The 14,291-nt window shown below is 38.4% G+C and overlaps 2 protein-coding genes across 2 annotated transcripts; one reads left to right on the top strand and one right to left on the bottom strand.

The window, feature by feature from the left end:
- Nucleotides 1–4,308: 4,308 nt before the first annotated feature.
- Nucleotides 4,309–6,590, bottom strand: c4h2orf68 (chromosome 4 C2orf68 homolog). Its single transcript, XM_062417959.1, has 4 exons — nucleotides 6,424–6,590; nucleotides 5,465–5,580; nucleotides 5,236–5,381; nucleotides 4,309–5,131 (listed from the first exon to the last, which is right to left on the bottom strand). The coding sequence occupies exons 1-4, from the start codon at nucleotides 6,531–6,533 to the stop codon at nucleotides 5,009–5,011; spliced, it is 495 nt and encodes a 164-aa protein (XP_062273943.1). The 5' UTR covers nucleotides 6,534–6,590; the 3' UTR covers nucleotides 4,309–5,008.
- A 1,403-nt stretch (nucleotides 6,591–7,993) lies between these two features.
- On the top strand, nucleotides 7,994–14,273 carry usp39 (ubiquitin specific peptidase 39). Its single transcript, XM_062417654.1, has 13 exons — nucleotides 7,994–8,150; nucleotides 8,442–8,520; nucleotides 8,629–8,723; nucleotides 9,087–9,223; nucleotides 9,581–9,733; nucleotides 9,822–10,047; nucleotides 10,160–10,234; nucleotides 11,382–11,449; nucleotides 11,759–11,947; nucleotides 12,171–12,313; nucleotides 12,403–12,538; nucleotides 12,695–12,781; nucleotides 14,085–14,273. Exons 1-13 carry the CDS (start codon nucleotides 8,090–8,092, stop codon nucleotides 14,136–14,138), a joined length of 1,503 nt encoding a protein of 500 aa, XP_062273638.1. The 5' UTR covers nucleotides 7,994–8,089; the 3' UTR covers nucleotides 14,139–14,273.
- Nucleotides 14,274–14,291: the final 18 nt, after the last annotated feature.

Here is a 14,291-nt window from a genome sequence, read left to right as displayed (position 1 = left end):
ATGTCTTGTTTCCTGCAATGCTTCCATGCTGTATGTTTACTTCAACTGCTGACTGAAACTCAATCAGAGGTTTTAGCATCAAATCCCTTTTCTAGAGAAGGACTTCCCAAGCCTTTTCTGTGCTGAAATAATCCACTGAGCCTTTTCACTATAATTACCTTTGTTGCTGTGCCACAGAAATCCTGTCAGCTTTTTATAATGAATGAGCGGATTTCGTGGTCTGCACACGTGACACAAGACAATTTGTGTTAATAAAATAGATCTGCAAGCTTGAATTAAATATACTTCTGCCTGCCATGGTAACACTAAGCACTTGGATAGGATGTCATGTACCTACTGAGGATTGATTGAGTGAATTATTTGGAAGGAAGCGTCCATTTGTCCTTATATAGTTAGACATAGATAGAATGATCTGGTTAACAGTGTGAATTTGTATTATTATGTAATCATTGTCATATGTTTGAGTCTTGTGCATAAACATGAATCATTTTTTTAAGTTGTGTTGAATTTCAAACTGTACTAAGATCTACCCATTAAGATCTGTCTCTGCCCATTGCCCTCTGAAAGTATTCTGTGTCCAGATGACCCTTGACTGCAAAGGTCAGCATTATATAATCTTTTAGAAACTTTTCCTGCAGGAAATACATTGCTGGCATTTTATTTCCCTAAATTTATAACTGGAAATGTTTCACATTTTAAGGTCTCTTTTCTTGGAAAGTTGTCCTGGCACTTTTACAAATGACGTCACTACAGTTACGGTATATCAGGGTATCAGTGGTATTCATGCTCAAGTAACATCATCAAATTCAGACTTCAAACTCTGTTTGCGGTTTAGCTACAGCAGCTGTGCACCTTGGCTCAGTCAGACTTCTATATTTAACTGTAAGTGGTAGTGGGTAATACAGGGGGTTACAGTGTCCCCACAGCCTTGAATGGTCAAGATTGCTCACATTTGCACGTGGATCACAGCATTGATGAAGGCTGTTGCAGCTGAAACATACTGGCCGTTATGAATAAAAGGTCTAGAACATTGTCCCTCAAGAACACCGGGCTACAACCACACTATGCTGAATTTGTGAGTTAATGACAAAGCCTTAAACTTTTATGATGAATCGGTGTAATAAACTTGCTGCTCTGATACAGTATCATATCTTTCTCTAGAACAAAAATTCTTCCCACAACAGAGCTCAGAAGGTGCCACCTGCATCCACCTCAGGCATGAGACAAAACAAAAAAGCATGGGCACCAATGCATAATATGAGGTTGAAACCAAACATTGACTGAAAGATAAGGTCTTGTGGTGCCCTTAGTTTCCTCACAGTCAGAACACCTAACAAGCAGAGCAGAGCAGTGCAGAGAGTTGTTACAGTACAGTGAGAAGGGCAACCTCAGGTCAGGGGGATTTCTTAAAAGGCTTGGGTAACAGCTGATGCAATATTTGTCAGAGCTTGCTGGTGCTCTACTGTACTTAAGTAGGAAAGTGAAATCAAAACCACCTGTAGCATCTTTACCCATATATTGCACTTGTGATGAACTGCTTCACTCTCAAAGTCAACATTGGAAGGAAACACACAATGCGTCTTACAGCAAATCTTCCACATTATAATGCAATATACATGGGATTATTGGTTTTATGTATCTTGTTATGCAATAAAACAGCATCAACTGTCTTTGAGTTTAGCGTACTCTGCCAGGACTTGTAATTGTGTTGTTTGTGTATTTGTATCATGTGAATTTGGATGTGGTGAACTATGGTAGCACTTTATCATAATGACAAGCTCCTGTATTGATGAAGGTTGCAAAAGTGCATTGGATTCCACCGTCGAGTCACACCTGTGTCATTTCCAGACTCAGTTATGTAATCATCTTTTCAGTTTTTCTGGAGACTTCCCAGAAAATCGCATCTCAACTGTTATTAAAGTGACACTTGTCATTGTGCCCAACCCAAACCAAATTCTACGGTATATTACATAACATGTTTTGCTTCATTGTACCCAGAAATGGTTAATGAATGACGTGAACCACTTGGTCAGAATCCAAAGTGTGAGGGAGACAGGTTGATCCTATTGTGAGCTCCAAAATCTTTTGTCACACAAGATTATTGTGACCATATTAATGCAGGTTATTTCATTATAAGTACTTTTTTTTTTAAAACATGAAAAACAAGCAAATGCAAAGTAAAGGAAATCTAAAGACAATGCAGAATGGGGCAAGAGGCCCGGACACTCACAGCCTTTTTAACATGACCAAATAAAACAGTGAGTAAGTAAATATTACAAATAAATACATTTAACAAGATGGGCAAACAGAAAGAGAGTGGTAAAGCAAGCATATTGTGTGTTTAACAAGCAAATTTGTTTGCAATGTAACTATTTAAAAGGACAACATTGTCTGTGTATTTAGTCCTAAAGGGGAGATTAAGAGAGCTGAATTGCCAGTTGTACTTTAAACGGTTTTGTAAGGACAATGGAAGATATGCAGTGTCTCTTTGAGCATCTATTGATTGAAACTACAGATTGATTAAAAAGAGGTTAGGCAATACTCAAATCTTGCGAATTGCGTAACTGCCAGCCTGCAAGTCACAACAGGTACTTCCGTTAATTGCATATTTTCATGCTTACAAAACATTTGACAGGTGTTTTTCAGAGGTAAATGGTTATAGCTGAAGCTTTATATAATATGTTCATGTAAAGCTACAGTGAGGGGGAAGGTGTAATGGTGTGAGTTGTGATTGGGTCATTTCCAGCCAATTGAGGATTAGTGAAACTGGAGATAATGTGGTGAGAAGCGGAGTAGGTGACACAGGAATGTGTCTCCCCTCTCATAACTTCAGTCACATGCTGACAGAGGAATTGAGAAGTTAGCTGGAGGGAGGGCGTCAGCAGTCTAAAGGGGAGTGTCTCTGCTCCGCCAATAGCAATGCAGGGCCTGTTCCTCCTTGACAAAGTTTTGTGTAACACTGTGGAGACTTGGCATGTGGTGTGTGGATGAAGTTTGCATATTTTCATGTATTAATGAAAACAAAGAATTAATCTGATGTAGCTGAGTGGATCAGCAGCTTGTTTACACAAATGTTGGGTCAAGTTTAGTTTTTTTCCACAGTCAGGTTATGGTAGTGGAACATTTTGTTTTCTTTGCAGCAAAGGGCTGGAAAAACTGTCTGTGGCTTATTTGTTTGTTGAAACAATAGCAACCTCATCCTTGAACGCTAGTAGAAGAATCTATGCTGTCCTTTTATAGAATTCCCTTTATCTCTATTTCTGTGTTTCTGAGCAGTCAGTGTTTGTGATCAACAGTTAGACATTTATTTTCTTTGCTGCAGTCTTTCTGTAGATGACAGTAATCATGTATTTAAATGTTGAGATTTTATCTGGGGATGTTTAGCCAATGGCAGGGTCTAACTTGTCAGGTCATTCCCATATGGGAAAGCAGGGTAGAAGTTCATAAAAAGGTATAAGACAGCTAAACTCAAAGGAAGTCATTATCAACACCAGACAGATGAGACCATTCTGTGATACTGGAACATAAAAGAAGTTGTGAATTTTCACTTTGCTTTGTCAAACAAGATCCTGTTCTAACACCGCAAACAAATATTGTGTCAATGTGACAATATTTTGTTGTGGTGCTTACTTGCATGGTCACTCTGACATGGGCATCTCTGTGAGAGCTTGCCCTGGATTACAACACAGGACACAAACTTCTTCTCGACTGTATTAACATGTGGAGTCCACGAACTGTAGTTGAACAGCACCCAATTTTACACACCTGTGACACTGAATGTTCATTTAAGTGATCGATTTTCAAGCCTTTGAGTACAAAGTGGTTTAAGTTTAAGAAATGTTGCTTTGAAGAAAAATGTGTGAAATTTTAGAATGATTGAAAAACACTGTTAATAACTTGTATATGGAAGAGTCATTAGATAGCCATTTGTCTCTAAAATGACCATGAACTGTTGTTAACGATGCACTTAAGGGAAAAATCTTATTTGACTTTTGAAGACAAATGTAGCACATGGAAAAGAGGAGCAGATGGGCCTGCAGAGTTGAAACGCTGATGCATACCGCCACCTGCTGAAGACATGATGTAAAACACTTGTATCAGTAGTCACATGTTCCGCAATTTATGTATTCCAAACTATCCATTTTTCCAGATAGACCTGATTATAGAGAGTGAACATGTTGACCTGTTATTTTCCCCCCACAGATTTTTGGTGTTATCTAACCTATCAAGAGACTAATAAAAGAAAAAAAACATTCACATTTTATGGCTGTTCAATTCCATAAGCACACACACCCAGACACATTTTACAGTAATAACTGGCTTTTATGAATATGCCATTTTATTTGTAAATAGTTTGTGTCCTCAGAAAATATTACAGTATCAAAAATAAAAAGTAACCAAAAATAAATTACAATACCGAGGTGCTGAAACACAAAACAACTCAACATGACACTGAATTCTCACATTTCTAAGCAGATGTTTACCGACAGAACTGTGTTCTGTTCACAGCACTTTCCCAAAAAGTTTAAATCTTGTTTATAAAAACCAGATCTTTGTAAACACAAGAGACACAGGACATGTTTGTTAGCAGAAAAAGATTAACAGTGCTCCCTGTCAAATAGTGCCAACTTAAAACATTTTAACTGTCGGAAAGCAACATAATTTTACAGGTGCAGTCATCTTGAAGGAGTATAACATGTCCCTAAAGATATGAATCAGGATATGAGGTAACAGTCCAATGTGAGCAAAATGTAGTAAACATGAACACGACGCCTGACCATACTGTCCATTACAAGTGCTGTCTCTGTGCAGACTCCACTTCAGTGTGGGATATCACATTGGGTCTCTGCTGACCTTCACTGTACAGGATCCTGGAGTTCTTTGTTATGCCCTGAACACTGTCCACAGTGCCGATGCTTATCAGGAGCACAGAACTGTTAATGAAGTATTGCTCCACAGGTTTTTCCCTGCAGCCATTCTGTCATCATCTAATGTTTGAAATTAGAACTCAGCGTTTGTCTCGTCTTTTGTCCATTTCCTTTTGTATCCGGGCCTCTAGAACTGCTCTCATGGCTGAATCCAACATGTTCCTCTCTGCGACACGCTCTACCACCTTCCCAGGCTTATCCTCCTTTAGAGACAGAGAGAAATAAAGATGTACAAAAAGCCAGCTGAGTAAAATAAAGATTAGTGCAATAACAATGAGACACATCGTCAGAAGGGACGTGCATTAACCTTGTGCACAAGGAAGGATGTAATGGTACCAGAGTCCGCCTGATAGTCAAGCCAGAAGAGTTCAGTTCCATGGGTCTCCGTCTCTGTACTTGACCCGCTCTCATTCCACTCCTCAGCCTCAGCACTGGTCCCTGGCTCTGAACCATCTAGAAAATGAACATAGTGAGGTTTGAACACACAGTGGACTTACTCTAACTGACAAAAAGATAACGAAGAGCACCAATCTTACGCCTTCGTCGAGGATGGTACACTTGGATGTCGGGTCGACGGGGACGTCTAGGGGTTGTGGTGTGCCTCCGTTGCTGAAGCTCTTTGGCTTGCTTCACTTCTTTATCATAGTCGTCTCTTGAAGAGAAAATGAACAAACACTTTGTTATAGCATGAAAAAAGTATGATATACGGCATGCTTTTCAAAATATACAGCTAGCGCATGATCAGTCTGACTATATATTCAAGTGTACAATTTAGCTTTATATGACAGTATATTCTTTTACTTGCACATATTACAATGTAACTGATCAAACATAATTAAAAAAAGGATTGTGTGAGTAATTTAATTATAGAATTTCCCTGTATATATTTGTCATCCATTTCAGAAGCAGACATAAATATTAGCTTTTTGACATTGTCAAATACACACTTTCTCATTCAAGTGAATGTGAAATGTGTCCAAACTGTTGACTGGTACTGTATATTTTTCCCATCATAAAACTGTGTCAATGATGAGCAACACTGATTAATATTTTTTGTAGAGGTTCTACATGAATACCCCTTAAGATTTGACAAAACTACAACTAGAGGTAAAGCAGCACAAAGCGAGATACTTGTACTGATAAAAGTTTCTACAACTGAATATCTCATGGAGGTTCTTCTGTCTTAAACATGTAAAGCTGCATCACCACCACACTGCTTCTCCCGCTACAATAAAAAACACTTAAATGTGTTGTTACACCCAGTGTCCCAAACCAAAGACAACTTCGGCCTGTGCAACCTGTCCTTTGAATTTTACTTTGTGCTTAACAGCAGATGTCTTATATAGTATGTGCCCAACTAATTTACTTCACTTGACCACCTGACTAACTTCTATGTAACATTTGCGGCTGCAGCTGCAGATATTGTGGCTGGATATCGTGGAGCAGCTGTGCTAACAGCTCAGCTAACAGTTACTAGCATTATCTGGTAAATTACCTAGCGATCTGGTTCCTCCGGATATGGTGCAGGAAGCCGTGGCTCATATCCAAACGGCCCGAACGTTTGTATTTCAGCTCATGCGCTTCATCGTCTCTTAAAATGTCCATTTCTACTGATACTGTTCCAACACGGTGACAGCATTTATGTGCTAATCATGCTAACGATCACACAAGTCTGAGTGACAAAAAGCTACATAGCTAACTAGCTGCTGATAAATTGCTGTCCAACTGAAACTGTCCCGGAGTTTACAAATCAACCCTCACATACTGTAAATATTTTGACCCTCACCTCACTTTATAATTACTCTTTGTACCTCAAATCATTCATGAATGCCTCATCAGTCACAGGTAAACTGGGTCATTAATGGCTTTCAGACAGCCGAGGGTATTCATTTAGGCTACTACATTTAGTTTTCACGCCCTTTTGGTTTATGGAGAAAAGTCATACTGAATAATGGTCCAATGTTACATAAAACAGGAGATTTCAGTCTCGTGCTCACGGGAAACCAAAGTTTTCTTTTATTTTCACCATGTCCCTTTACAAGCTCCGTAGCTCTTTAATGTAAAACTGGATGAAATTTAACCTTGAACACTAACTGTGTAAGTTATGGTAATAATATCTGAAAACGATTTCTCAAAATCATTGAGCGCTTGCAGAACACTTTAAAACATATCCATAAAAATACAAACAATTAAAACCAGTTATTGGAGAATAAAACATCATTTAAGGCTAATTTCCCCCATGGTGCAGAATGAGCATTCTCTCCAAACAATAACCTCCAATCTACAAAGAATACTGTTTAAAATACAGGGTTGGGAAGGTTACTTTGGAAATGTAATAGTCTACAGATTTCTAGTTAACCTATTTAAAATGTAATAAGTAATGTTACTATTTAAATTATTTGATCAAAGTAATGTAACTTATTACATCTGATTACTTTTTGATTACTTTTCTAATTTTCTAACAAATGTTTTCAACTGTTATGGTAAGTGTACCCATTAAACCCACCAAAATCCAAGTTCAGGTGTTTTTCATGGATACTGACATGATGTATTAGGGAAATCATTTCTTACAAAGCAAGATGTATCTCTCATTTGAAAATGTATTCATTAGTTCATGTAGATTTTGGAATATAAAATAGATATAAAGATATTTTATGAAAAATGTCAAAAGTCTGGCATGGGCTTAATTGGTACTGTGACACCATTTAAGCCACGTCGTGATTTATTTACAAAATATAAAAATATATTGTTTTTAAAGAATTAAAAACAGCAATATATTGTATTCAGTAACATGTTAAATGTAAAAAAAAAAATCAGGAAAAACCCTCCTCCTGGGCAAAATCTTAAAGTTCTGACTTCAGATGTAACCCCCTTTGTAATCATCAACATTTTCATCAGTAACTCTAATTTAATTACATATTTTTTTTCTGTAACGGATTAGTTACATTTATTTTGTAATTCAATGACAAAACACGGTTACATGTAACTAGTTACTCCCCAACACTTATGACCTGACCTCAATTTTAACTCCGGGTTAGTTTTTCAGCGCCCGTGAGCTGCGAGAGACTGCGAGAGTATCGAGGCGGCTCGTTCATTTATCCCAAATAAAGTTGGACCTTTATCTGTAATTTTGACACCAAGCGCACAATTTGACTGCTGTGATGGTTTCTATCAAGCGAGAAAGAGAAGCTGAGGTGGACGACGATGACAACGAAGACGGCGGTGAGTTTATATGCCTTATAAAACGTCTGTCTTACGTCTGGTTAGCCGGTAGCTAATGCTGCTAGCAGCCTGGTGAGGGTACATTTGTTTTTAACACCGGGTGACCCAGATGCACACGAAACCCCGCTAATGTGTAGTTTATTATAGGCTGAAACACAAACTCACCGCCCTGTGTATCAAATCAATCGCCTCCTAGCAACATAAATGCTAAGTTTAGCTATCATATTTTCAACCGCTGAAACACAAACTGGGCTGATTTCTTTTCTTTCTTGTTTCTTTTCCATGTTCCAGTAGTGACCAAAATACGGCGAGGACGTGCAGTAGAAGACCGGAGAAGCCGCCACTGCCCTTATCTCGACACCATAAACAGGCAAGATTTAATGTGTACACATGACGGCAATGCTAAATGCTAAATGAAACCCTGACTTCATTCATCGCCCTTCCGCTTATTCAATGTTTCTGTCTGTTTATCCGCCAGGAGTGTGCTGGACTTTGACTTTGAGAAGCTCTGCTCCATCTCTCTCTCCCACATTAATGTCTACGCCTGCCTTATATGTGGGAAATACTTTCAAGGTATGTGAAATTAATGCGGGGGTAGAAACACCTGGTTGTGCCTTGACTTTACTTCATACAATGCATATTATAAATCGATTATGAGTTTATCATCCTGTTTTCTATGCTGTGTTTCTGTAGTTTCTGTTCATTGCAAACAATATCTATTGCATGTCTGTGTGTCCTGGGAGAGGGATCCCTCCTCTGTTTCTCTACTTCTATATTTTCCTGGTTACATTTGTTTTTATGGACTTTTCCTTATTCGATTTGAAGGTCTAAGTAGATTCTGTTGCTGTCTAGATTGTAAATTTGTGATTTGTGATATTGGGCTAATGCAAATAAAATTGACATGACTGTTTCACTTATGTCTGGCTCCTCCTGTAGGCAGAGGTCTGAAGTCCCATGCTTACACTCACAGTGTACAGTTCACCCATCATGTGTTCCTCAATCTGCACACACTCAAGTTTTACTGTCTGCCAGACAACTACGAGATCATCGACTCCTCACTGGAGGATATCACGGTGAGTGAAGTAATATTATTAGGCTCCATTACCATTGTCTTTTATTCAGAGGGGTATATAAAACAGGGTTAGTGTTGAATTAATTTATATATCTATTAGTTTGGTAACTGTTCTTTTAGAGTGTAGCCTCAAAGCCATCTGATCCTAGTTTTAAAGGTTGCAGCACAGTCAAGTTTTACAATATGTTTCTTTTTTGTGCTCAGGTGTCATGCACCCCCTCAGCATACATTAAACGCTGTTTCAAAGCACTTATGGTCGTATTCATTCAGTATCACATGGTCAATATTGAGGTGTTAAGTCAAATATATCATTAATAGTACTTTTCTGTCAGTAATTTGTTGTTTCCTTTTTCTGCAGTATGTGCTGAAGCCAACTTTCACCAAACAGCACATCACCGGCCTTGACAAGCAGGGTAAGCTGTACAGAGCCTACGACGGTACGACCTACCTGCCAGGCATTGTGGGGCTCAACAACATTAAAGCCAATGACTACGCCAATGTGGTGTTACAGGTATGAAGAAATGCATCACTTAGTCATAAACTTTTTAAATAATACATTTGTTTTTCTACTATTAAATGTTTCCTTGCTTGTTTTCAAGGCATTTTCCAATGTTCCACCATTGCGAAACTACTTCCTGGAGGAGGAAAACTACAGGGGAATCCGCAGACCACCAGGGGACATCATGTTCCTCTTGGTACAGAGGTTTGGCGAGCTGATGCGCAAACTTTGGAATCCGAGAAACTTCAAGGCCCACGTGTCTCCCCATGAGATGCTGCAGGCTGTGGTGCTTTGTAGCAAGAAGAACTTCCAAATTACCAAGCAAGGTAAGTTCTGTGTTTCCAGACGAAGAACAGCAGATTAATTCACAGCAAAACACGCTGCTCTATGTAAAACGCTGTAGGTTGTTGTGCTGATTTATTGTTTTCTGTTCTGCAGGAGATGCTGTGGACTTCATGACGTGGTTCTTAAATGCTCTGCATGGTGCTCTAGGAGGCACAAAGAAAAAGCCATGTGAGTGGGAAAAGCATATAAAAGCTTTAATTTGTAATTGTTAGATCTTATTATATCTAAAAATAAGAGCAACAACATTACAGTTAGGGATGCACCGAAATGTGAGAGCAAAGCGTCCGTATAGCTCTCACACACGCTGCTTTTATAGTCACACAAACACACACACCTTCTACTGTGCTGTGCGCTTCTCCGTCTCCAAGCGGGTTCTCCGCATCCATCACGGCCCGGATCATTTCTCCTGCGCGCCGCTTTAATCCCACATCCAAGTAATGATCTTTATAACGCGGATCAAGTACAGTCGCAATGAAGTGCAGAGAATCCAAATAGATCTCAGTGAAACGTGTGCTGACAGACTCTAAGAGTGTACTTCACGTTAGTGCTGCAATTAAAGGAATAACGTCTGCTACAGATGCATCAGAGGAGCTGATCTCTTTAGTTAGCTGTTTCGGCCGTGTTGTTTCTGTGATAAAAGTATTTCGGCCAAAATCCGAAAATGCGCTTTTGGGCCATTTTCGGCCGAAGATTTTCGGTGGCCGAATTTTCGGTGCATCCCTAATTACAATGACATGTAAGTTGTGCCTGGGTAACAAGAGCCTGTTGCGCTGTTGCAGTGACGTAGGGATGTGTTTGAAAAGCCTATAGCCTATGTAGTTTGATAACTTGTATGTGGGCATATGTTTGAGAAGCCACTTTAATACAATGAAGAGCTGTAAATGGGACATAGTGTCTGTCATTCCTGCTATCAGTGTAAAGATTTACAGATTATGGGCCAGACTTTGCTGTGTGATGATGGTACAGTTATTATATTTAAAGGTCTTGACTAAAACATTTTTCGAGGAATTACGAAGGGGTTTTCATTTTCAGTAACGCAGAAGTACTCTAATGAGTTACTTTTCTCAGAAGGTAATTCTGTAATGTAACTAATTACTTTTTAATGGAAGTAACTTTGTAATTTAATTAGTTACTTTTAAGAGTTATGTTCTAAGTTGAAGGAGGAAAATAGGATTTAATTTTATAAAAAATGTGGATGTGTTTTTTCTTTGTGGCAAAAATAACTCAGAGATTGAGTTAGCCAAATATTTCTCGTTGTTAGTGTCCTATAAATGTGAATCAACCTCTGTTCTATTGTGTCTTTCTTCCATTACAGCAAGCATTACAAAAGCATTTCAAGGCTCCATGCGGATTTTCTCGAAGAAACTCCCACACCCAGATTTAGTGAGTTTCCTGCTCATGTTTTGAACTCATTTCATGACACATGGAATATGAAACAAGTTGTTAATAATGAAGTCAGATTTATTCATAAATCATGTTGTTTGATCGAAGTTCTTTGAGACAGTGATTGTTGAGCTCAAAGAATCAAAGATGATGTTTGATACATTATTGAAATGTAAGCTCTTCTATGTTTTTGGAGAATGTTTTTGGGCCATGTACTTTTTTTAATTAAGACACGACAGTTAAAAAGAATTGAACTTTAAAGATTGTAAAATGAAAAGCAACATTAAGTCGACATCATGTTTTTTGTAGCTACCAGAGGAGAAAGAAGCATTGCTCCTGACAGAGGAGTATCAGGAGCAGCTGTCTGAGTCCACTTTCTTGTTCCTGACCCTTGACCTCCCAACAGCCCCACTGTATAAGGATGAGAAGGAGCAGCTTATTATTCCACAAGTCCCTCTCTTTAACATCCTGGGAAAGTTCAACGGCAGCACAGAGAAGGTAATGATTCCTTCATATCGTCTTGTCTTTGATATAACTTGTGCAAAATAAAAGTGTGAAATGTTTTAATGCTGAAAAAGATTTTCTGGCTTAAAACTGGATCATTACATTTTCACATAGTTTGTGCCTAAAACAGAATGTGTAATTATTGCAGCAGCACTTTGCACGTACTGGTATCAGTTTAAATACCATATCTCGACACTTCTGTCTCATTTACATTCAGGAATACAAAACCTACAAAGAAAATTTTCTGAAAAGGTTCCAGTTGACCAAACTGCCGCCGTACCTCATCTTTTGCATCAAAAGATTCACAAAGAATAACTTCTTTGTGGAAAAGAACCCCACTATCGTCAACTTCCCCATCACGTAAGTGTAGTTCACGTGCTGTAAGACAAAGTACAAAGCCTCAGTATAAATATGAGCTCATTCATGTCTCTTTGTATTTTCTACAATAGGAATGTAGACCTCCGTGAATACTTGACAGAGGAGGCCCAAGCTACAGAGAAGAACACAACTTATGACCTTGTCGCCAACGTGGTGCATGATGGGAAACCCACTGAGGGAGCGTACAGAATACACGTCCTGCATCATGTGCATACAGATATTTCTAAAATCTCCATTTTAGGATTGTATTAATTACACATAACCTCACCTTTAAATTGGGGTTTTTCAAAACCAATGTTGTGGTAATATGGTTAAAATGATGTCACTGCCACTTAGTTATAATGTATCTTTGTGTTTGATCAGGGAACTGGGAAGTGGTATGAGATGCAGGACCTGCAGGTGACAGACATTCTCCCCCAGATGATTACACTGTCAGAGGCTTACATCCAGGCAAGTTCTGCCGTTCATTGTGTATGTGTATGTGTATGTGTATGTGTATGTTAAGTCATTGGGACCTTTTCCAGTATAAACACTGACCTTGTCAGGACCAGTACTCTGCATCGGGACCAAAGCCTGGTCCTAATGAGGCATAACTTCATTTTTGAGGTCCTGGTTAAGTTAGTGGTATGATGTGAATTGAGGTTAGTTTAAGGTTAGAATTAGGGTTTAAGTTTGGCTGTCCACAATGAATGGAAGTCAATGTAATGTCCTAAAAAGGATAGCTGTGCAAACCTGTGTCTGTGTGTTGGAAAACATAAATCCTGCAGTGCCATGTTTCTACTTCACAATGCAACATGAAATTATATAAAAATGAATCACCTTTCATCTGCTGGCATTTGAAGCACACTCATAAGTTTTTCACTTTATAAGACAGCAGCAGCATCTGATTATAGCTAATTGTATTTTGGGGAAATTTCAGTTCTGATGCAAATATTACTCTTAAATATGGATCTGGCAAGCTAATCCACTCAAGACATGCTGGTTATTTTCCCATTGTAGTTATATAAACAGAATTTTAAAATATGCAAACAATTTTTATTCTTTACAAAAAAGTTGCATCACAGTTCATAAATGTGAAGATGCCTTTTCTCTGTGAAGAGAATTGTATTACTTGTTTCACTGGTGAAAAATGCCAATGACAAACAACAAAGACAAAGTATGAGTAAAAAGATATTCAACATTACAGTTAGGGATGCACCGAAATGAAAATTCTTGGCCAAAACCGAAAATGAGGAAACCAAGGCCGAAAACCGAAACACCGAAAGAAATTATTATGCCAATTATTAGTACCATTGCATTTATGGCTATGACTGTGTACTAACCTCACTAAAATCAAGGCATTGCAATTCAAAGAATAAATCAATTACAAAAGTATGAACATATTTATTAAGCACTGACATTACAACAATGCACAATATAAAATTAAATTATGTTAAAAATAACACTTAGTGTTACACTTGGTGTCGGTCCGGGGGGGTGGAGGGGCGATCGGTGTCGGTCTAATAAGCAGTGTGTTTGTGACTATAAAAGCAGCGGGTGTGAGAGCAAAGCGTCCGTATAGCTCTCACACGCGCTGCTTTTATAGTCACACAAACACACACCTTCTACTGTGCTGTGCACTAAAAAAAGATATTCTAGACTGCAAAATCCTTAATAAAAATGTGATAAGAAAAACATGAACTGGTTATTTATTATTAATTATTTGCCCAGATTTATATCACATTGTTTACCACCGTTTTTGTCTCTCTTGTAGATCTGGAAGAGACAGGAGAGTGATGATGACACAAATAACCACACAGGGGCGTAAGCGAGGCAGGCATTTTCTGAGTGTGAGAAGGTGGAAAGAGAGCGCCAGGGCTTTTTGTTAATAGACAAAAAAAAAGCTAATACATGTAAAGATTTCCATGTTTTTTCACTGTTTTATGTTTTTACTATGTGGAAGTTTCTAAATAAACAAGCT

This window comes from Scomber scombrus, chromosome 4 (genome assembly GCF_963691925.1).
Source record: "Scomber scombrus chromosome 4, fScoSco1.1, whole genome shotgun sequence".
Lineage (NCBI taxonomy): Eukaryota > Metazoa > Chordata > Actinopteri > Scombriformes > Scombridae > Scomber > Scomber scombrus.
This window is presented reverse-complemented; position numbering and strand designations above follow the sequence as displayed.

What these genes read in the sequence shown, in the direction of transcription:
- c4h2orf68 (XM_062417959.1), bottom strand. Translation starts at nt 6,533, where the DNA reads ATGGACATTTTAAGAGACGATGAAGCGCATGAGCTGAAATACAAACGT. An exon ending in CGGAGGAACCAGATCGCTAG is followed by an intron (nt 5,581 to 6,423) that starts GTAATTTACCAG and finishes TTTCTCTTCAAG; the next exon opens with AGACGACTATGATAAAGAAG. An exon ending in CATCCTTCCTTGTGCACAAG is followed by an intron (nt 5,132 to 5,235) that starts GTTAATGCACGT and finishes CTGTCTCTAAAG; the next exon opens with GAGGATAAGCCTGGGAAGGT.
- usp39 (XM_062417654.1), top strand. Translation starts at nt 8,090, where the DNA reads ATGGTTTCTATCAAGCGAGAAAGAGAAGCTGAGGTGGACGACGATGAC. An exon ending in CGATGACAACGAAGACGGCG is followed by an intron (nt 8,151 to 8,441) that starts GTGAGTTTATAT and finishes TCCATGTTCCAG; the next exon opens with TAGTGACCAAAATACGGCGA. An exon ending in ACGCCAATGTGGTGTTACAG is followed by an intron (nt 9,734 to 9,821) that starts GTATGAAGAAAT and finishes CTTGTTTTCAAG; the next exon opens with GCATTTTCCAATGTTCCACC.